Source organism: Bos taurus, chromosome 8 (genome assembly GCF_002263795.3).
Source record: "Bos taurus isolate L1 Dominette 01449 registration number 42190680 breed Hereford chromosome 8, ARS-UCD2.0, whole genome shotgun sequence".
In the NCBI taxonomy this organism is placed as follows: domain Eukaryota; kingdom Metazoa; phylum Chordata; class Mammalia; order Artiodactyla; family Bovidae; genus Bos; species Bos taurus.
Window position 1 is genome coordinate 101626342 of NC_037335.1, and position 24284 is coordinate 101650625.

Sequence of the window (24284 nt, forward strand, 5' to 3'; positions counted from 1 at the left end):
GCTTTGGGTAATATACTCATTTTCACTATATTGATTCTTCCAATCCATGAACATGGTATATTTCTCCATTTATTAGTGTCCTCTTTGATTTCTTTCACCAGTGTTTTCTAGTTTTCTATACATAGGTCTTTAGTTTCTTTAGGTAGATATATTCCTAAGTATTTCATTCTTTTCATTGCAATGGTGAATGGAATTGTTTCCTTAATTTCTCTATTTTCTCATTATTAGTGTATAGGAATGGAATGGATTTGTGTGTGTTGATTTTATATCCTGCAACTTTACTATATTCATTGATTAGTTCTAGTAATTTTCTGATGGAGTCTTTAGGGTTTTCTATGTAGAGGATCATGTCATCTGCAAACAGTGAGAGTTTTACTTCTTCTTTTCCAATTTGGATTCCTTTTATTTTTCTGCTCTGATTGCTGTGGCCAAAACTTCCAAAACTATGTTGAATAGTAATGGTGAAAGTGGGCATCCTTGTCTTGTTCCTGACTTTAGAGGAAATGCTTTCAATTTTTCACCATTGAGGATAATGTTTGCTGTGGGTTTGTCATATATAGCTTTCTGCCAATACTTTTGTATAAAGTCTCCTCTTAGGGTGCCAGGGAGCTAGGTAGGTTTTTCCGGCTTTTCTTGATGGAAGTGTGTAAGGAGTTAGATATCAGATAGGCCATCAGATTCGACTTTTATTTGCAAAAACAAAACTAAAATGTACTACTGAAATCTTTCCTGAATCTAGTGGGGTGTAAAACCATTCAAAAAGGTAACATTTATTTGAAAACACTGTGTTTTTTTTGTGTTGTCAGAGAAACATTTTTCCCATAGGTATGCCATGGTCAGAGAAATGCAATATATAGATGTGGAAGAGTGTCATGATGAAACTCAGTACATGCTATCTTGAGTACTTTATAAAATGGCCCTCCTGGGTAGAATAATCAGCTGACTTAAGTAAGCAAAATGGTTTACAGCTCCTTGCTCAATTATAACCATTTTTCAAATTCTTTTAAATTGACATAATACACAGATAAATGCACAAATTTTAAGTGTACAAGCTCAACGAGTTATCAGAAAGTAAGCACTCCAGGATAACTGGAACAAAATTTTAAAAATATTAACCACACATCAGAAACCTCTCCTCATGCCCTCAATTACCTGTTCCTGAACTTGATATAAATAGAATTACACATTATATATTCATTTTTTGTATGGCTTCCTTTGTTCAACATCACATTTGTGAGATTCTTTCCTGTAGCTTTACTGTGTTCACTTGTATGAAGTATTCCACTATAAAAATACATCTTTATGAACTTCTTTCCCACAGTGCCTGTTGTCCTAATGTGACTTTGCCTAACATTTACGTAACTAATACTGGCTTTCATTTGGCTAAAAACAATCTCTTAACAGGTTAGAATTTAATACTTGTTTTCTGCAGGATCAAGGACTGGGGTAATTCCATAACTTTAGGCATAGAGCAAGGATATAGGTGCTTTACTTAATCAAACGATGTGCAACTTACTCCAGCAAAACCACTGAATCTTTCCCTGTTACCCCGTGTATATCCTTAGAACAAAGACAGGAATGAAGAAAATACAGAGATATCCATGGGACATTAGAATCACTAATTCTTTTCTACTTAATCATACTTTTTTATACTAGCAGAGGTAGGAATTCTATATCAGAACCCTATGATTATGAATGTGGTAATTCTAAGAAAATGATTAGAATTTTATCAGCTCAACATAAATCAACAGAAACATATAGTGAAGAATTCCACCAGAAGTGGCATAGAAAAAAATTCACTGATGTACAACCACACAAACAGTAAACAAGGCGGGTTTACTTCCAACTATTCCTAACAGCATCTCAGTTTAATTATCTGCAAATATTGGGCATTAAAAATTGGGTACAGCTTATTTGATAGTGTTGTTTCTACAATTGTTCTTCAAGTAATGGCATATGTCTTAGAAATGATCCTTGTCCTGAAATGGCTTACTTTCTAGAGATAGCTATCACACAGTATGTGTTCCTACAAGTTCATAATTAGCTGTAGGATAGCTTTAGCCATATATATATTCTGATTAGAATGGCCTAGAGAGGCCTCATGATCCCTTTGGGGAGCTTCCCATTGAAGGCAAGAGTTCAAGGCTATTTGACTTATGGATTTAGACTGACATTTCTACTAGATTACACAGTTCTTAAAAGGTAAATCATGATATCTCTAACTTTCCATTATCTTTCCCAGCACATAGTTTAATTCTGGTACAATTAGTACTTGGTGAGCTGAATTGTGTCCCCTCAAAATTCTTCTGCTGAAATCCTAACCCCCAGTATCTCAGAATGTAACCATATTTGGAGATAGAGCCTGGAAAGAGGTAATTAACAGCTCAATGGGGTCAGATTCAGTTCAGTTCAGTCGCTCATTTGTGTTTGACTCTTTGTGACCCCATGAATCGCAGCACGCCAGGCCTCCCTGTCCATCACTAACTCCCGGAGTCCACTCAAACTCATGTCCATCGAGTCGGTGATGGCATCCAGTCATCTCATCCTCTGTCGTCCCCTTCTCCTCCTGCCCCCAATCCCTCCCAGCATCAGGGTCTTTTCCATTGAGTCAACTCTTCACATGAGGTAGCCAAAGCATTGGAGTTTCAGCTTTAGCATCAGTCCTTCCAATGGACACCCAGGACTGATCTCCTTTAGGATGGACTGGTTGGACCTCCTTGCAGTCCAAGGGACTCTCAAGAGTATTCTCCAACAGCACAGTTCAAAAGCATTAATTCTTCGGTGCTCAGCTTTCTTTATAGCCCAACTCTCACATCCATACATGACCACTGGAAAAACCATAGCCTTGACTAGACGGACCTTTGTTGGCAAAGTAATGTCTCTGCTTTTTAATATGCTATCTAGGTTTATCGTAGCTTTCCTTCCAAGGAGCAAGAGTCTTTTAACTTCATGGCTGCAATCACCATCTGCAGTGATTTTGGAGCCCAAAAAAATAAAGTGTGACACTGTTTCCCCATCCATTTCCCATGAAGTGATAGTTTATAGAAGTTTACAAAAACTGTTTTGGCCATAGGGTTATTTTATCTTTCCCTGATAAAAATGCCTCTAGATCTAAAAGAAAAAAAAAAAAATTGACCTAGTTACATTCATGGAGACAACAGATTTTTAGATGAGCAAATATCAGTAGTAGTTAAGAGTCTCCTATGCCATTAAAAATAATCACACACACATAAATTCCCACTTGCAAAAGATCTAAGAATAAAAGATTAAAATAAATGACTGCTTAGACTCCCAAAATCCAATAATACTTTAAAGAACCTAAAAATAAAACATTTTTGTCTATGGAAAAGAAATATATAGGCAGCTGGTAACTATGTTACCCTTTAATTGAAAAGAACACAAACTTGGTTTGAGATCACACCTCATGTCTCAAAATTTATGTATATTAGCTCCCTAGGGAAGCCAAAAACTGGAAAAAATGTTCCAACTCTTGTTTGGCATTGTACATATATTGTCTGTGTGTGTGAAAGAGAGAGACAGAAAGGAGAGAGAGAGAGATATACACAGAGAGAGCAAAAGACAGCATTCATGCAAATATACCAACGTGTACTTATACAGAGGGAGTGTGCCATTTACAAAGCTACTTGTAGGATGATTAGAAAAGCACTTTGTTTCTCAAAATGAGAACTGTTCCTGAACTAAAAAAGAGATGATCAGCAAACTTAGGGTCGTTTAGTTTTTAAAGCTGTGTGCACATGTGCTTGCTATGCTGTAACAAGTTTAGATGGATGGTTATGAGAAGGAAAAGAAAATATGACATCATTAGAATTACAGGTAAGACAAGGGAAAACCCAAAGTACAGACAAGAACACAGAAATATTTTAAGAGAGTACAGATGTCATGACATTTATTAAAAGGCATGCTACAATGCTATACTTGTTAGGAAAAGAGTAGAGATATCAATAGTCAGCAAATATACAAACTGAACGAAAATGGAATATACTGTAGTGTACAGAAGCTTTAATTAACCATGCACTACGCACTTAGAAAATATGTTTTTTAATATTTTATCATCTCTTTGCATTTATAACATGATTCACTTCAACAATCACAGAATCCTTTTCTTCCAAAGCCACAAACTGTGTTACAAATGAAAGCTGGTACTGCAGCTTATCAAAATATACAAGACAATTGATGTTTTATATAAAACCACTTTATATGTCAACTTGTTCCCTAAAACCGCTTTTTTCCCCCCTTTTTTGGCCTGGTTTAAAAAAATGTTGTTACAAATATTTACAGCATTTACTTCTGTTAGATGAACATTCTTATAAACTGAAAAAGGGAATTTTATGAACAGACCACATAAAACACAAGACAATGTCAGAGGCTCCTAGCTGTGCTATTTTTTTTTTTTTCCTTAAATACAGTACTGAAAATGCCCATCGAACTCTTATCATCTAATCCATTCTGTTCACATTTAAACTCCCATTTTCTCTAAGTAGTCTATTCACCGATAGGAAATAGAAAGTAAAGGCCGCTTTGCACTGGGTCTTCTTTCAGAAAGGAGCTTGGGAAAAAATGCTTAACAGAAAGGAGTCAAAACCAGAACAGTCAGTCTTTGGTCAGAGCAATGAGGTGACATTTTGATGCAAAACTCTGCTTGGTTAGCAATCTTTATAATTAGTACTTTTTGGATGTGGGATGAATTTTTTAAAGATCTGGGTATCAATGGTAAAGGGAAGAAAGGCCAGAGTATGATTTTTTAAATGACATCAAAAATAGTTATTTAAATATTTATTATTACAACTACTACACAGATTCAAGAACTAAAAATAACCTAAAAACAACAACAACAAAAATCTGTTTACAGTGCTGATTTCAGCTTGCCATAAGCAGCTTTCAACCATGACTATTATCACCAAGGTCACTGGGCCAGAAAAATACCCCTGTTCTCTGGAACACATGCCTCAGGTTACAGAAATGAAGATGACTACCACAAAGACTCCGAGCAGCTCTGTTCTTGGGCCTGCACATGCTATGAATATTATGTGAGGAAGGCAAAAAGCATAACTGAGACTTCATTTTACAGTTACAACTGTTTCCTTGAAAGAATGGTCTGTGGGATAACATTCTTTTAAAATTATATACTATGCATTTCCTGAAAACCAGAATGTTGATACTACCACCTAAACCTCATTAGGAAGAAAGATCAATTAAGACTACTGAAGAAGGCACATACACTTTGGTCCTGTTTCTTTCGTTCTTCTCCCTCTATAAAACCCCCCAAACTGATATTTTAGTAATTTTCTATTTTTTAAACTATTCACAACTAGCTGTTAAAATTTGCTCTGAAAAAAGACTGCAAATAGTCTTCTAAATAATAACACAGCTGAATTAAGAGACAGCTGAATTACATTTTCTTTAAGGGAAAAGTTTTGTGCAATCTAATGGTATTTCTTTTCAGCACAATAGTAGATTATTTTAAGTCTGGCAGTTTTATTCTTGTTAATAACAGATCAAGACAAAGGAAAGGTTAAGAACGCTTTTACCCATAGTCATGCTGTCTTTTTGGTTTTAAAAATAGCAATACACACTAGTTTTTCTGAGAGATAGCCTGACAATTTGGCAAACAGGGTTTTTAAGTGACTCACTGCGGGCAGGGGACACATACTTTTGAGCTTGTCATCTTTCGTCCAAAAAATATTTAGTGGGAACAGAAGGGGAATTACATGATAATACAATCAGTGCATAACCTGCCTGCTTAATAACATGGAAGTTTCCAAAAGTTTATATAAAACTGAACAGAGACATTCATGGGCACTACTTCTAATCAACTGAAGCAGAACCTATGATGACCATACTAGGTGGAGCCAAAGAAACACTGCTTCCATAAGGAATCAGGCAGGCAAAAACTGTGTCTCTAAAAACTGTGAGATTTGCCAACTTTCAACAACAAAATCAGAAACATTACTGCAACTAACATCACAACTTAGCCTTAAACAAAGAATTTACTGCATTCTGTAGGAACTACAGATTGATTCTGATACTTTCCAGGAAGTTATCAAATTATTAAGCTTATTTTCCTATTTGTATCTCACACAAAACACAATTTACTACTATGCAAGTTATTTAAATCTCAAAGTAAAACTTTTTGGCATAAATTGCTACCGTTTAATGTGTACTGCTATTTTTTTCTCAGAGTTTCATACTATGGGTTTTTGTTGGTTATTCATTTTGTACTGCTATTTTTAAAAGTCCTGAATATATATAATTTGTGTCAAAGTCAGACACCTCCAAAAATAAGACAATTCTCCTGGAAATAAAGTAAATAAACTTTAAAATAGGATACTACGACAGCTCAACAACAACAAAACATTGCTTAGCAGATATCAACTAACTGCATGCCAAAACAAAAAATACAAAGATCTAGTTTTTTAACTGCCCTGATATTTTTAAATCTTTTTACAGAAACTATGTCAACACAAATACTGTAGACCTCTATAATTCAAAGAGCAAAGAGCCCAATATGGACAACATCCATGTGCTACAGCTAATTTTAGACACAAATTGATGGTTTTGAACACACTGTTTTAAATAAGTATATCTCACTTTTCCAAATCTTAATTTGATTAATGTTTTTGGTCAATAATTTAAGATGTATGTAATGTACATATGTATGTACAACATTAGAGGAGTGTATGTATGTATATACACTCATCTACACACACATACACATACACACACAAAGCCCTGAAAAGGATTCAAATGTTCTCTCTCAAATATAAAGGCCATTTCCTACTTCAAAATTACATTCAACACCATTTATGATCTCCCTTCTGCTACACTTCTGCTACACTTACACTGAATGTTATGAGAATCATGAATTGAAACTACACAGTAATTACTAACTCAAAAAGAAAAAAAAATTCCAATTTAAAATATAACTGAAAATTACAATAGTGCTTGTAAAGAAGGAAAAAATGAAGCAAACTTGGAGTGATTTCTTAAAGAAATTGGTTTTTCTCCCTTCCCTCTTACTCAGTGTTTTGGTAAAAATATATTTCATAAGTGAAAAAAAAAAACTAGATAAATGATTATACCGATCAGCCAATACTAAAACTGATCCATTCGAAAGGTCTCAATTTAGTGTCCTTCATTTTCTACCGACTAATTGCTGCTCAGTGTTGAGGGAATTTTGCTTTTGAACAATCCAGAATGTCTTTTGTATTCTCCGAATATTTTTGCAAAATTGTTTTTGTTAAAACTTTCCTGTTTAATTTAATAGCTGGAATATAATAAGAGATTGAGATATTCTTCTAAAAGGTGAGATGAGCCACTCTGAGAATCTGAGAAAAGTGAAAAAGGAATAGACAAAAACGACCCTTTTAACAAATTCTGCTTTAAAAAATCTACTCAAGCACTGAAGGAATAAGTAATCAATGCCAAGTATCTAATTTAAAAGAAACAATTTTACATTATACAGTCAATGAAACAACATTAAAACGTATGCTTACGTTCAACTAGAGAGAGAGAGGGACAGAGTATGAGAAAGAGCCCACTCCTCATACACGACCTATGTGGGCACTCACCCAGTACTGAGCTTCATTAGCCAAGAAAAGCAAGTTCTCACTTGAGTATATGACAAAAACCAAGCAATCCTGAGACAAATTCTAATGGATAAAGATTAGACAAGATCCAGAAACGGAGACTGCATTTTATAGCCCCCAACTGGTATGCTATAACCGCAATGACCACTGCTGGTCACAATATGAAGAGGCCTACAGGTGTGCACTGAGTTATTCCCAAAACCATTTAACCCTTCCCCACCCCACCTCTACACCAAAGCACCAAAAATTTGAATAGAAACTATTACTTCTTGAAAAATCACTTAAAACTGCAATTAAAAAAAAAAACAAAAACTTTAAAATTCTTGCCAAAACAAGGAAAGAAAAAACAAATGCTCACCAAGCCGACAATATAGCTTTTAAGATACTTAGATAAAACTCTAACCTATTATATCATAAGCACATAATAAGGCACATAATAGGAAATTAAGTAAATACACAGTAATTCTGAATAAGTATTAGAGATTATAGTGGTACAAAAAACCCTTGAGATTAATTTTTTTTCTAAAAGAAGACTTTACCAAAAATAACTTTTAAAAAATCTGTCAAACCATATAATAGACCTGAATATTTTCCTTAAGACTGTAAACTTTTTTTTTCTGAAAACAACTGTAAAAAAGTAGTTTATAAGTAGGATTATTTTTCTTTTTAAATTTTCCAAGATCATATTACTAGGCAACTGTCATTGTGAAATTTAAACCATGATTTTCCCAAATAAAATGAATTATTCTGACCCTTAATAGATCCTGGTTGGATTCCACATAATTTCCCTGGAGACAGTTGAGACATTTCATTCTCCAAATAGTTTTAAAAAGTTAAAGATATGCAAAGGAGTGTCTTACAGTGGGAAAAAAATAATTGAAAGAAAACATGCAAGTTTATCAATTTGCTTCCAATACAACCCCATTTATGTATAATAAGTATCAATATATGCCAAATAACTGTTATAACTTATAAGAGAACATAGTTTCCTACAGCACTCAAACTTCTGAATCATAAAGTTAAAAACTTGGTTGTAGGTCATTTAAATTACTTATGTCAAGTAATTTTAAAAGTCTGTATGTTTAAATTTTTCAAAGTACAAAGGAGTTTAGAAATGTTGTATAAGGCTGATCTGGACCCAAATTAAAAGAGTCTGTCCTCTTGAAATCCAATTTAATACAGGGAATTAAATTATTGGAAAAAAAACTTTTCCTGAAGATTATTTTCATTTTAGAAACAATGGTACAAAGGAAAAACATGCCTCTGATGACGTACTGGCAGAGGGGAGAAATGGGAAGAGAGAACGTCCCTTGATTTTGTTAATATACTTTAACATCAAAGTCAGAAAGAGTTATTTTTGAAAAAGAGGCAAAATTGGTCTTGAGCTGCTTCAGTCTATGTCTGAAGGTTTTACTGAAATTATGGTCCAGTCTTAGGAGAAAAATTCAAAGAAAAGTCAGATTGTAGATTTTGAGAAGGAAACTCTGAGGTGATGATTTTCTCCAAGGTCGTGGTTATGAAGCTCAATGAGGGCCTGGATTGCTTCTTCCACAGATCCCAACTGAATGAGTGCCATTTTGCGATCTTTCCTAAAGTGGCAGAAGAAACAGAAAAAGTACACAGAATTAATTTTGCCTACAAACCTCTTCCCCAACCCTAGAAGATTTCATTAAATTACCATAAACATTTGCAAATCATGTATTTTTTAAAAGAATGGACTTACTGGAAGAATTTAAAAGCCTTCACTGAACATCCAGCTTCTGTGAAAAGATTCTTCAGGTCATCTACTGTAACAGAGGGGCTGTGAAAACATCATCACAGAGACAGTCAACTATCTTATCCCTAATTTTCAAATGAAGCAATGATTAATTCCTGACATCATCAGGTCTCTAGAATACCTCACATTACAAAGAGCATAAAGCCATGCAATGAAGACATGATTTGCAAGTGCCCTTAAAGATCTTCAAGGTTGGGCTTCCGCAATGGCTTAGTGGTGAAAAAATCTGCCTGCAATGCAGAAGATGCAGGAGACTTGGGTTTGATCCCTGGGTTGGGAAGATCCCCTGGAGGAGGAAAGAGCAACCCACTCCAGTATTCTTGCTTGGAAAATCCAATGGTCAGAGGAGCCTGGTGGGTTTTCCATAGAGTCACAAAAGAAAAAAAAAAAAAAAAGATGTTCAAGATTGATGCATGCATGTCTTCAGACAATGGAATGTTGTCTCAATTCTTTTGCATAAGACATGGGCAGTACCTAAAGAGCAAGAAAATCTTTCTATATTTACTCTTTCAATGGGATTATTACCCATACGGCTTTAGTACCTAACTAGTACTTCCAATGGAGAAGGCAGCGGCACCCCCTCTAGTACTCTTGCCTGGGAAAAAATCCCATGGACGGAGCAGCCTGGTAGGCTGCAGTCCATGGGGTCGCTAAGAGTTGGACACGATTGAGCGACTTCACTTTCACTTTTCACTTTCATGCACTGGAGAAGGAAATGGCACCCACTCCAGTGTTCTTGCCTAGAGAATCCCAGGGATGGGGGAGCCTGGTGGGCTGCCGTCTATGGGGTTGCACAGAGTCGGACACAACTGAAGCGACTTAGCAGCAGTACTTCCAAGCCCCTTCCCTAGCTCTGATTTGTCTTCTATAGTCCACTACTAGTCCAGTGTATTTTTAGTACTAATCCAGTACCTTTTCAATTACATTCAGGATAATTACAAACATATATATGCGCCAATCATATTCAAAAGTAGCCCCCAATTACACTTGCCTCCTAGTATATATACCCTTTGGGTACTCCTCTCCCATACAGAATAAGGATGTCCTCTGTAACCCTCAGGGTATTACAGAAATGACACATGACTTCTGAGGCTGAGAGACACTGTGATTTCCACCTTGCCCTTTCTTGAATGATTAGCTCAGGAAGAAACCAGCTGCCTTTTCATGAAGACAGTCAAGTAGCCCTATGCACAGGTCTTTGTGGCAAGGAACTGACTAAGCATATGAAGGAGCCACTTTGGAAGTGGACTCTAACCCCATTACAGCCTTCAGATGCTATTTTGTGAGAGAATCAGCCAAAACCTAAACCACTTCTGGATTCCTGACTCACAGTAAGTTTGAGATAAAGAACATCTACTACTGTGTTAAGCTTTAGGTTTTGGAGTGATCTGTTGCACAGCAGTGGACAACTAATACAGTGGTCTACCACATGACAGTCAATGGACTAAAAGTAGACTCTTCGTCATTTCACAACTACCAGCAAGGATGGTCTTACAGAACAACAACTGGCTCTGCTAGGAGAGAGATTCGAATTCATGTTCACCTGGTATGTCACTCCTGAGTAAGTTACTTAATCTGAGCCTCTCACTTTCAGTGTTAAAATGAAACTAACAACCTTTACTCCAAGGGTTATTATGGATAAACTGCTAAGACAGAACACAGAATGGTGGATACCAAGGACAGGGTAGAGAGAAACAGAGAGATACTGTCTAATGGATACAGAGCTTCAATTTGAGATGATGACAAGGATTTACAGATGGATACACGTGATGGTTGAACACTATGAAAGTATATAATGTGAGTGTACACTGAAACACACACTCAAAAGTGGTTAAAATGGCTATGTATTTAACCACAATTTTAAAAAGAAGATTATTATGGAGATTAGATGAGGTAATGCATGTAAGACACCAGCACAGTGCCCGATACTTGGTAGATGGTTAAAAAATACATTAACATTCTTTCTCCTACCTACATGTCCAGTGTAGGATACAACCTGAGACCAGCTCCTGGATAAACGTCCTTAAGAGGGAGCCTGCTTTAGTCTTTAAATATGTTGCCTCTCTCCCTCATTCTGTAGTAATGAGGTGCTAAATTTCTAGACGCACATAATTGAGTTTTCTTTTCTAAAGCGACTCCTCCTGTTGCCTGGAAGGCATAAGGCTTGAGCCACTGCCCAATTCAGATGCAAAGTTTCTCCATGTGCCTAACTGGAGACTAGTGAGGAGCCTGGGCATTCAACAGTATTTTAAACAATTATTTTTTGTTCCCATTCAACGGCCATTCTCATTTTCAGAAATGTCCCAGAACTGTACCCTTTTCCATTCCCTTTTAACTTTTCACACACATGCTGGCATACAACTATACCCCCCAGCTTTTACCCTTTCTTTCCAAAGCTATCCTCCTCCATGTTATATAAAACTGTCATCTTTTTTGGTCAAGGATTTCACAAATTAAAACTGGGATTTCCAGTTTTACATTTCTTAGGCTTTGATGACCATACAGTCTCTATTCTAACAATTCAGCTTTGTCGTATTGGCTCAAAAGCACCCATAGCTAATACATAAATCAATAAATGTGGCTGTGTTCTCTGAAACTTTTCTCATGGAAGGTGAAATTTTATGTAGTTTTCTCAAATCACGAAATATTATTCTTTTGTTTTTCCCCAACCACTGAAAATGTAAAAACTGATCTTAGCTCATGGGCCTTACAGGTGGATTTGACCCATGGGCTGTAGTCTGTCAATCTCTAAGCTAGATGATGAATGAAGAACAAGTCTGCTACAACACTGGTTACTACAGACTGGTTATAAGAAAATAATTTCTAGCTTTTAGATATATATGTGGCTTGTAGGTTAAAAAACAGAGAATTCAGTTTTACCAAATTCTTGCGTGCCTCTGACTCTTTGTAACCCCATGAGCTGTAGACAACCAGGCTTCTCTGTCCATGGCATTGTCCAGGCAAGAATACTGGAGAACGCTGCCATTTCCTACTCCAGGGGATCTTTCCAACCCAGGGGTTGAACTTATGTCTCCTGTGCCTCCTGCACTGGCAAGCAGATTCTTTACCACTGAGCCACCTGGGAAGCTTACCAAATTCTTAAAAACATAAATTATTTGATTTTGCTATGCTGGTTGCTGAAAGGTCTTCACTTCCACAGAAGGATGAGTAAGTCTGTACCAATGGAATATCTCTGCATAAATGTAATTTTGCCCTTCTATAACTGAAAGGTAACTAGTTGCTAATTCCCTGTTTGGAAAGAAAAATTTTAAACACTGCTACCTTTACTTTTGGAGTGTAAGTTTAGATAAATTTCTTAAGACATGATGGCAAATAAATCATCTGACAAGAAATTAGTGAATTTCTACTACTACGTTAACAATAATTTCAGTTTTTATCTCCCCAAACCATATACTCTAGATTATTTATCATTGAAATGAATAGTAACAAATTAAGATACATACGGGATGTTGGAAAGATGCAGAGTAGCTGACGGGGGAAAAATATTCTGGAAGTTTTTAGAGCCAGGTTTTTTAAAGCGATGCAAAGGACTATTGCTAAAATCCTTAGTCAGACCTTGGTCTTCTTGTCCCTCTCGAGGAAGCTGAACCGCTTGATGCTTGGACAGTGTAGCACGAAGCACTTTCCCATAAAGTCTTTGACCGCTCAGATGATTCATTGCTGGTGCATAAGAAGAAAATAAGGAAATTCTGGGTATTAAGGTAGAGTCTCTGTAAAACTATCATAATTCTTTTTATTTAGTCATTTAAAATTATATTGTCAGTTTGAGGGCTTAAATAGTTTTAAATTTAAAAACTCTTACATATGAAAACATATTAAATGAGTTGGTTTTACCATAAAGAAATGCAATACAACAAAAAATACCTATTTTCCTAGCAGAGTGCTAAAACGTTTCAGAATGCCTGAAATATAACACGAGCTCAGGAAATGGCTACTGAATAAATTAATCTCAAGTAAAGCTTTTTAAAATAAATATCTGACTAGTATATTTCAACAGCCACTATAATAATGAATGGTGAGATAGCAAAATGACACTTTCTTGCACTATCATTATGAACTTTTAAGCAACAGTTCTAGAAAACTTAAAAGGAAAACAAACAAGCAAACGAAAGAAAACAAGTCATGTTTATTAGTTTAAAGCTAATGGAAAAATCCTAGAGTCAAAGCTCTAAACATCAATGATATGTTCAAACAGATAAATGCACTTCAAAGAGTTATAAACATTTTTAAATCTTAAAATGTAAGCAGATCCAAATAATAGTGCAGACACTGACATAAAGAGGAACTCCTTCTACTTAAGCCGTAAGTTTACTTCATAGGAAAATTCACATACAAAAGGAGCATATAATATGTACATATAATAAGGACTATTATTAATCACTAGTACCTAGTTGAGCTTGATTTGCATCTGCCATCTGAACCAATGCGTTTTCTTTCTTATTAAACATTATCTTCACTCGATGTACATCACCATATACTCCTAATTAAAAAGACAAAACAGTTTTTTAGTGTTGACTGTAGTGTTCAATTAATTTTACCAATATATTTAAAGAAAGCTTCTTTTCTCATGCTATATGCTTTCCCTGAGCAATTTCATATATATGCTCCCAAATTTGTATCTATATTTTAGATTTATTAATCCCTTCACGTGGATGTCCCATAAATACTTCAAATTTAATATATTCCAAATCGACTCATCTCCCCTTTTTGTCCCCTCCTATGTTCATGAACTCTCTTGATAAACAGTATCATCATGCATGCATTTGCTCTGGTCAGACAGCTGGGAGTCATCTTTTGACCTATTCCTTTCCCTAAGTTCTTACATCCTATCAACTACCAGTACTCATTGAGTCTATGGCCTAAATACCTCTTACATTTGTCCACTTTTCCCATCCTCCCTACCATCCAAGCTATTATCACTATTTCACAACTGGACAATCACAATAGCCTCCAAATTGATCTCATTACATCCAATTTTTCTATACTAGTGTTCCCCAAAGTGGGTCCCACATCCCAAAAAGCAGACAAAATGATTCACTGGGGTGTGGGAGGATTGAAAGTGAAAGTCGCTCAGTTGTGTCCAACTCTTTGTAACCCTATGGAGAATACTGGAGTGGATAGCCTATCTCTTCTCCAGTGGATCTCCCGAACCAGGAATCAAACAAGGCTCTCCTGCACTGCAGGTGGATTCTTTATCAACTGAACTATCGGGGAAGCCCGAGAGGATAATAAACTGTTATTTATCCTGATTTGTTTATATAAACCAATGTGAAAAACTACATTTTACTAATTTTAAACATATACAAGAAATTATAGATGGAAATTTTCTACAGTGTGAAGGACATTTTCTCATCTTTTTCCATTTAGTGTGCTAAAATATATTGCAGTTCATGTGGAACAGGGTATCACCAATATCATAAAAATAAGATCCTTAAACAGTAGCACCATTACCATACTGTGTAACAGGATGAGAGAACAACTACGACAATCTTCAGGGCGCACATAGGAGAACTGGTTATCTCATGGGCAAGCCCCTACAAGCAACTAAACTGAGAGATAAACAGTAGCTAAAAATATATATATATATATGTAAGTATCCCAAATTTGCTGTCCTTTTCAGAAATGACAAGTGGCTGAAATATTGTTGCTCAGTAGTGTCCAACTCTTTGCACCCCCATGGACTGCAACACATCAGGCTTCCCTGTCCCTCTTGGCCAAAATAAATAGCCTTTAAAAAATAACATACAATTTGTATTTCAAGCTGAGGGTAATTTTTTTCTAAATTAGTGAGAAATTAACTATTTTTGGAAAGAAATGTGCTCTGGCTACTAAAGAGACATATGAAAATTAGCATGAACACATGATTTTGTTACTGATAGTCATATAAATGTATCATGAACTAAAACTATTATAGAAACTGCACCTGAGTATGAAGTATCTCTGGGGGGTGACAGAGATGTTCTCAAATTGAACTCTGGTGATGGCTGCACAACTCTGTACACTGACTAAAAATCACTGAGTTGTATACCTAAGTTAGTGAATTGTATGGCTGTAAATTATATCTGAAAGACACTGTAAAAAAAAAAAAAACCTATTATCCACTTAAAAAATTTGAAACGATTTCTATTAAAAATTTTTTCAAATGAAGATTAGTGAGTTTTAGCCCCATTATTCTAATACAATAGATTTCAAAATCAACTAATTTAACAAGAGGAAACATGGAACTTTTTCCAAGTAAAATACATCAAAATTTAGTGGATTAGACCAAAAAACTAGTATCTTAATTAGTATAGCAACAATGCAACACTTTCATTCATATCACATTTTTATATTTTTCAATTAAAATGTTTTCTTGGCCATGTCACGTGACTTGCGGGAGCTCAGTTACCCACCCAGAGACTGGACCCAGAACCTAGCAGTGAAGCACTGAGTCCTAACCACTGGACAGCCAGGGAATTTCCTTGTGTATCCTTATGAGGTATCTTTTTCAGTTACGACAACCATCAAGTACAAAAATAAAGTGAATTTAGAATCAGATTTTGGAATACTGATTCAAAGTGAAAAAGATTTTTGAAAATAATGAAGCATATTAAATCTTATTTCTCACTAAATGTTAACAAGATTTTTATTTAAAAAACTTTCATTAATAAAAATCTTTAAAATATTAAACATTGCTTACTTCATGGTTCTTGTATTTCTGTTTGTAATATAAAACTATACATACAGAGTACAGTAAAAGATTGATGAAATTTATGATTAATTAATCATATATAGATTAGGAGTACATGTTAAATATTTTTTAACTGAGAGAGGTACACTATCAAAAAGTCTAGGGATTATTTTTAAAATCTCAATCTCATTATGGATTCCCATTGTCCTTAGGTTAAAAACCAAGTTCCTTAATATAGTTCACAAAGCTCTTAATGGCCTTGCCCCCTATTCGTCTGTCCAGCTTCAACAAGTCTCTCCCTTATACTCTCCACTGAGTTTCCTTATTTCCATGTTCCAAGAGCTCTGTCTCTCATTGCCAGTATCTGTGAATGGACATTCGCCCTCCCTTTCTGCCTGGCTAACATAACACTTCTTCATTTCTCACAAGTCAGCTTAACTATCATTTCTCTGTACATCACCTTTGATTCCCTCAGCAAGGTTAGGTCTTCCAGCTGTATGTTCTTATTACAACCTCTATTTCCCTTTTTATAAAACGTTGTATCTATAACCACTTAACAAATGTTCCTTGTTATTCTATCCTCACTCTAATTGGCACACAGCAGTAGTAAGTATTACTGAATGATGCAATGGGCTCAATTCACATCATAGCTAACTTAAAAAAAAAAAAAACTAAAAACAGCAAAGCAAAAGAAATTACTTACCAAATAGTATAAAAAGTCCATGTGGTGTGATAAGCTGTTTGAAAAGGAGAACACAAAATGTAAGGGTCTCATTTAACTAAAAATTTTTTAAAAGTTTACTTGTAAAAACCAGAGTTGACTGTGTTTAAAGTGTTGCTTTTTTACATGCTTCTTTATATATATTAGTGATGAACTTTAATACAAATTCTTAAACATTTCCATTTGAATTCAACTCGAAGTCAGAAGGCACAGTATTTCCTCCTGAAAGACTTTTTACATATGATACTTTCCAACTCACATCAGGATTAAGATTGGTGACAAGCAGAACGGAATTTCCTGGCATCCCACCAGCCCCGGGAATGGCCATTCTTCCAGTGACAGCGGAGGAGGTGATTGCGAGGGGACCGAGCGCTCCGGGACCTAGTCCAGCTGGGACTGACAGACCTTTATGAAACAGCAAAAGCATTTTGCATTCTAGTTATCTGGAGAACTGGAACACTTGATGAGACTTAAGAAAACAAATGAATGAAAAAGCAAAAATAGAGAAGAAAATGCTTCAAAGCTACCCTAAGGATAACAAAGGTCAATCCAGACTCTGGAGGTAGAGCTTCTCATTTGTTGACATTATCATACTTAATACTCTATTATTTATATAACACTTTGCAGACCAACCAAATTCACCAGTCTTAAAGCCATGAGGTTTTTTAAAAGGGTCTATAACTACCAGTACTCCTTCTATGCGGGGAGCCGGTGAGGCATTCCACTCATGGCAAAGGTCATGAGGAAGGAGGCTCGGCATACGCAAAGGCGGGATCGAGCCTCAGGAGTCCACCCGGATATTCTCGAGCATTTTCCCCCAAAAAACCAGAGTCTGCCTACTTTATTGCTTTGTGCTCTCACCTCTGACTTTACTAGGGGCTGTCCCCTACCACCATCTCTCTCTCTCTGTGTCAAAGAGTTAACTTACAGCTCCAATTAATAAAGTTCCTGGGCAATTAGGAGTGTTTAAATCCAAACCCCTCTGATGGCTCTCTAACTCGCCTGACAAGTTTACCCGGACTCCTGCAGCTATGCATACGATTGTTTACAGTCTCCTAGCCTCCAGAGGCACGGGAAGCTTAAGATATTCAAATAGCTTAGAGCCTCTCAGAGAGTTAAAAACTGTCAGAATAAACTAGTAAAGGATTTCATTGATGAGTCAATGCTTGTTGCCAAGTTTTCACATCCCCTGAATTGTATCCTTGAATATGTATCAATTAATAGTGGGTATGTAGAAAAAATAAGTAGTGGCCTTGGTGTTAGTAACTTTAGACCCTTAAGGTAATAAATTCTTTCTTTGTTGTAAACCCATTACACATCCGCCCTATAGGAATGCAATTTTATCTTTGGAAGATGGTACCAAACCTTGAAATAATTACTCTTAGAGAAAATAAGTCTTTGTTGATAAGTCCTTGTCAAGAGTCATAAAATGTTAGTAGGCCTTCTGGCCAGAAGATGATGTAAATCACCTAAACCATTTGTATACGATACATTTGCAGGAAAGAAACCTTGGTTTTTGATAAGAACCAAAGACTGCTGACTTTGCATCCCCTATTATCCTCTATGTGTAACTTAGGGTATAAAAGCCCCTGTTAAAAATAAAGCTACGGGCCTTGTTCACCAGCGCTTGGTCTCCCCATGTCATTCTTCCCTTTAACTTCCAGCTGAGTCTCCATCTGGAGCGCGGAACCCACCACGCTTACTAATCATGCCTGGGCTTTTAAGACCCACTCGAGAAGGAGTCTAGGGTGAGACACCTTCCGCTATTCGAGAGGGCGCCTGCGGCCTACGTAAGTGGTGCAAACTTCTTGTCTTGAAGTTTTATTGGTCTCCCGCGTAAACCAAGCTACTCAGCTTCTTTTCTCCACTGAATTTTCCTACTGAGCTATCCTCATTCTATTGTTCTCTATATCTCTAATTAGCATATAAATAGTCGCCTAGGCCGTCTCTCCTTCGAATACCCTGGATCAGCTGGGGCTGGTCCCCGGCACTTCTATTTCTTGAAATAGATATATTCCAATACATTTCTCTAAAGCAGATGAATTTTTATATTGACTTCTACCATTAAATCATATATATGTGTGTGTGTGTGTGTTTATATATATACATTTTAAAAGCCCTTCAGCAGAAGTCACATATATGCAAGCTAGGTAGTAATGCATGTTCTAAAACTGGACTGTGGTAATGACTGTACATCTCTGTAAATTTATTAAAAAATCACTGGGTTGTACATCTAAAACAGGTAAACTGTATACATATATTCTGCATGGGGAAAAAAACATTTTGTAACCTTGTAAAACATTATTACCATCAACAACAAATTTATGGAATTCAATATGCTTTTGGAGCAAGAATTTTCAGAGCTCTCTATTCCCTTAGATACTGCAGAAGCTACTGAAAGCCCTATGATACTGGAATATTGACACTACATACAATACATAAAACACTACACTTCCTCATAAGGTCCAACCATTTGTATGCTCAGCTTAAAAACTATATAAGATAAAATTCCAAGCTGATGTAAAATGAGCCAATTCTTTAAGGTATTGATTCTTTAAGTTCAAAATTCCTTATAATAGAGTCTGGCCACTTCATCACAAATCATGTGTGTGCATATACCCCCTATCACACCTGGAAAGCCTTATCAACTCAGGAGCCCTCTTTATGCAGTTTTTTCCTCTTTTTTACCATCTACTACAGTGTCTTATAGATACAGCATGTCAAAAAAATATCTAAAATGAAGAAACCATATATCACTACCTCCAAATGTGTAACTCTTGGGATCTTCAAATACATAAACACAATGTATAATGCCTTCATTTTAATGAGATAGATAAGATCACTCACTAATTAAACATATGTTAAAATGTCTTAAAACGACCAAATATCCTAAAAAATAAATCTCAACCTTTTAAATCACTTTCTTTTTAGTTAACTTCATCCTCTCTCCTGAAGAGAAGAGTTACAATTCCCAGACTTAGAAAGGGAGGATACTAAGATCATTGTCAGAAAGTAGCTATGCTGCAGTTTAAGATAGTTCTATTCACAGATCAGCTGGACGCTATAAAGGTAGTATGTAGACTAGACTTAACACTGCATCACTCTTCCAACCATCCACCTCAATTATTTTCTTTCAGCACAAAACCATAAAGTATTTTTTCTTATTATCAAATTCATTTTATTATTTGGAAGAGTCAGAGTCATTATCAAAGTATTAACTGATTGTTCTCTCTCTTAATTATTTTCATTAGCTGAAGAAAAAAATGTGTATACATGTATTTTTTTTCTGAAATAAAACAGCATGCACATCCTCTATAGTAATCTTCCAAACCCATTAATTTTTTTTTAAAAAGTACTTACAGATAAAATAGTCAATGTTTATTCATTCAAATGTTTGCTGTCTGCATATTAAGTACTGAATGTCATTAAAGGCAGAAGGACACAAAGATAAGTAAGACAGAAGTCTGTTTAACATGTAATTGAGCTGCTTATCAGCAAGCAGCTCATCTATTTTATATAATAACCAAAGAGATAAACCTAAGGTTATTTAATATAGTCAACCTATAGTTATCTGGGCCAATGGCAAGTATAAATGATGCAGAACAGATAATAGAATTTTAGTGTTGAGAAGGAAACCAGAGAGAATTATTTATAAACACAAGGAAGCTGTACAATCGTCTATTGTCCATGAGCCACTTCCATGATTGATATACGTAATGCTTTTTTGGTAAATCCTTCAAACATGGTCATATCTTTCATTTTGATAAGTTCTAGAATATATAAACCATCATTAAGAAATCATTTCAACTTCATCTTTAAAAGAGTCACCTGTAGCTTGAGGAAATCCAATAGCGGGGGCAAATCCAGCAGCCCCTGCATATGGTGAGGAAATGATTCCTGGTGCACCTAATGGGGAAGAGAAGCTGAAATAAATACACTACCTTCTATAAAGAGGGTTATCAACACAATAAAATGGCCATATGAGAGTATATTGTTGACAAAGAGATTCTAACACGGAGTAAAGATTTGTCCAACAGATGATCCTTGCTGTGTTGTATAAGAGCCTCTGCCACTTCTGGAGGCTAATCCCTTTCAACTGGGTTCAAGGTTCAAGACTACAGCTAGAATGTTATTAGTATTTCATTCTGAGTTATTAGTTTGCTACTTACTTTTAGTTTATCTGGTTTTGTTATTTAGGTTGATATTCCTGCCCTTATTTAGAGCACTGTTTCTATGTAAAAATCATCAAATATTCACTAAACGATACTGTACTGCTGGGGTACTGTGCTGATAAAAAGAAATATGAAATAAAAATCCTTGCCTTTGAGAGGCTTTACAAACTAAAATTATGAATTATAGAAGATTCACATGCTGAGGATCTAGAGGTTTAAATACAAATATACTGCAAGTGGTCTAAGAAGAAGGGATTGCAAAGACTCTCTGGGACTGTCTGAAGGCTTCTCAGGAAGTAAAACTTGAGCTGGACATTAAGTGAAAAGCAGTGCTTAGTGTGTACCAGATGCCAAACAAAGGCTGATATTCCTTCTCCATTTAGAAGCCTGGCGACTGTGCACCATCAACAAATACAGGAGTTAGCTCTAAATGGTGGAATCATTATTACTAAGAAAACAATTTGATTTAGGACAAATTAAGGTCGAGGTGATACTAAGACATTCAAATGGCAATGCCACAAGTGGAAATGAGGGGGTAAACTCGGAATTTCTAACTATTACAAGATACAGATTTGTAAATCATCTATATAGAAATAAATGTAAAAGCCATATGAAGAAGAACTCCACTAAAAATTCAGGGCACAAGACAAGAAATGAAGGAAGCTAAAAAGAGAGCCTGGGAGTATCAAGACACTTAAGTGGAAGACGAGCATTCTAAGGAAAAGAGACAGAGAACAGCCTCAGAAAACAAAACAATGAATCACAGTCCCTCAGGATCCAGAGACGGAATTTCAGGGAGAGGGTTCAGTGAAAGTCAGGGAGAGTGAGAAACATAAACGGGAAGCAATAGTTTAGAGCAGTAGTGAGAAGCTAGACTGTACGAGTCAAAGGGAGGGATTTGGTGTTTTTTTTTAATGATAGGGTGATATGCATATTTATAGGAAGTATGTAGGCTGAATTTTCCAGAGAAGTTAAAAGATCACGTAAGTTTATTCTCTTCATTAAAGAGAATTATTTAACAGAATTTGTTAAATATGTGCTATGACTTATTAAAATAATTCAAGAAAACATAGTTATAAAGAGACTTCAGGGACAGAGCTAGCAGAGAGAACTGACAATAAATGAAGACACAAAAATGAGAACGGACAGAGTGATGAAATAAGAGAAATATCACTGAAAGCACATTAGGAGGCAAGCACCCCTCTGGCGCTAAGGAAGCACTAAGTAACACATACAAGAATCTCTGCCCTTGCTCAACTTATATTCAAGTAGGCTGAAGCTCATAGGTAAAATGATTCATTTTCAGAACAAATAACTATTTTAAGGCACAGAGGGAGACTTACCAGAGACACTTCAATATGGATATGAGTTATTATGAAAATTCACACTGGGAAGTTAAACGGAAGAAGAAATATGGTTGTCAAGTATTCACTTGACCCTTCCATCTAACTCTGGCTAGTTATGTGACTTGCAGTGTCTCCTGCAGAACATACATCTGTAGGCAACACCACTGCACTCACATGATAGGAACACACAGACAGTCATGACAGAGACTGCTATACAGAAGCGTTAAGAAGCATTAGGGGTTTACACCAGTTCTCTGATTTCTTTCACCCTCTGCCATGAGAATGCCACGTCTCAAATGGAGTGACACCTTCAGCTTGGACCCTCGATCTAAAAGACATGTGAGGGAAGTTTGCAAAAGTTGATTCACAGTTGTTTAAGTGTCAGTTATGTGAGAGGAATAAACGTTAATTACTGTAAATCACAGATTTGTCAGAAAGGGAAGGGAGGTACTTTTAAAACAAAACAAGTCTAATACAAGTGGTTATGGGGGGGGGGTGCGGTATGAGGCAGAAGATATGCAGTAGGTTTGAGAGAAATGAGGAACATTTTTGATATTAACTCTCTTTGAACATTAAACAGCAATAAATGAAAGAACTGGCAAACTGTTCCAGGGCCAAATTTTAAGTAACTGTTTCCAAGTACAAGAACATTTGTTAATATTTGACAAAAGAAACATTTGTAAAGTTTCCATAAATCTACATTCCTCAAGTAAGCAGGAACAGAAACATTTTAGCAAATTAACCTGTTAGACATTGGTTTACACAAACTTTAAAGGAAAAGGTTTAAGATTTGAATAGCTATATCACAGGTATTTTACATTTGGAAAATGTATTACCAATAGCAATTAAGGGAATACAAATAGATAACATTTTTACCTATGAAATCAGTTTATCAATGTTTCAGTGTTTCTCAGTGCTATTGTTTATAGTAGCAAACCCTAAAGAAACAAGCTTAATGTCTAAATTGGAGAATTATTATATAAATTATGAGTCACTAGACAAAATAGAGACATTTAAAACATTACAAACAATATATATTATGGAAAAGAGGTCCAATTATTGTTTTTCAAAAATGTGGATATAGTAGCAGACTAAAGACCAACCTTGTGGCAGATATGTCCAATGAACAGTAAAAAGATCTTTAAAAAAAAAAACAAAAAAACCTAACAGCCAACAAGATGATTAAGAGTAACCTGGCTAAAAACCTAACTCTATCAAACAGCTTTGGTTTTATCATCCTCACGCTTAATGGACAAGATGCAAATCCCAATGTTAGCCCAAGAGGAAGGAAGTCAACAGGAGACGTCCATGACATTAATGCAACAGTATAAACCTAAAATAACCCATTCCATTACCTACTCCCCCTGCCTTCAGAAGACTACAAGGAAAGCTGACTTTGTGTCTAACAGAGAAGAGACAAAATAAGTTCTGAAAAGGTCTAACCAAAAGTAAGCTCTCATGCAAATTTTCAGCCTAAATTCACATTTCTTAGGAATTCAAGGGAAAATTAACAAAATTATGGATTTAGACTGAAATGGTCCCAGACACAGATCCTTTGATGTTGCAAACAAGTAAATTCTTTCTGGAAGAACATACCATCTTGAGACTAAGAAGTCTCACAAGTTATTTCCCAAGTAAGTGAATAACTCAAAAAGAAGAAAGTAGAAAAAGAAATATCTAACTGCAGAAAAATAACTGCAAAGACTTCAGACATTGGAATTATCAGATGAGGATTCTAAATAGTATGTTTGGAAAAATAAAAGCTATGCTGAAAAGTCTCTACAAGGCAGATGATACTTAAAAAAAGAATAAAATTTCTAGAAATAAAAAGCACAATTACTCAAATTTAAAATTATCAAACAAGTTTAACAACATATTAGACAAAGGTGAAGAGATCATTAATAAAATGAAAGGCCTTAAGGAATTATTCAGGATGCAGCTCGGAGAGATAAAGGAAAAAATAGGACAGA

At 35.6% G+C, this 24284-nt stretch overlaps 1 protein-coding gene across 8 annotated transcripts in view; it reads right to left on the reverse strand.

Annotated features, from left to right (window-relative positions):
- Positions 1-4043: 4043 nt before the first annotated feature.
- PTBP3 (polypyrimidine tract binding protein 3) overlaps positions 4044-24284 on the reverse strand; it is a 91572-nt gene continuing 71331 nt past the window's right edge. For 7 of the 8 annotated variants that reach the window (XM_015472698.3, XM_010808276.4, XM_059889568.1 and 4 more), the window contains 7 exons: positions 20625-20702; positions 17056-17201; positions 16779-16812; positions 13793-13885; positions 12849-13065; positions 9331-9408; positions 4044-9196 (listed from right to left, as the gene is read on the reverse strand). In XM_015472698.3, the coding sequence (XP_015328184.1) occupies positions 9064-9196; positions 9331-9408; positions 12849-13065; positions 13793-13885; positions 16779-16812; positions 17056-17201; positions 20625-20702 (779 nt within the window). In that variant the 3' untranslated portion in view covers positions 4044-9063. The remainder of the gene's footprint in view (positions 9197-9330; positions 9409-12848; positions 13066-13792; positions 13886-16778; positions 16813-17055; positions 17202-20624; positions 20703-24284) is intronic. The other variant, XM_015472697.3, reaches the window with a different exon arrangement.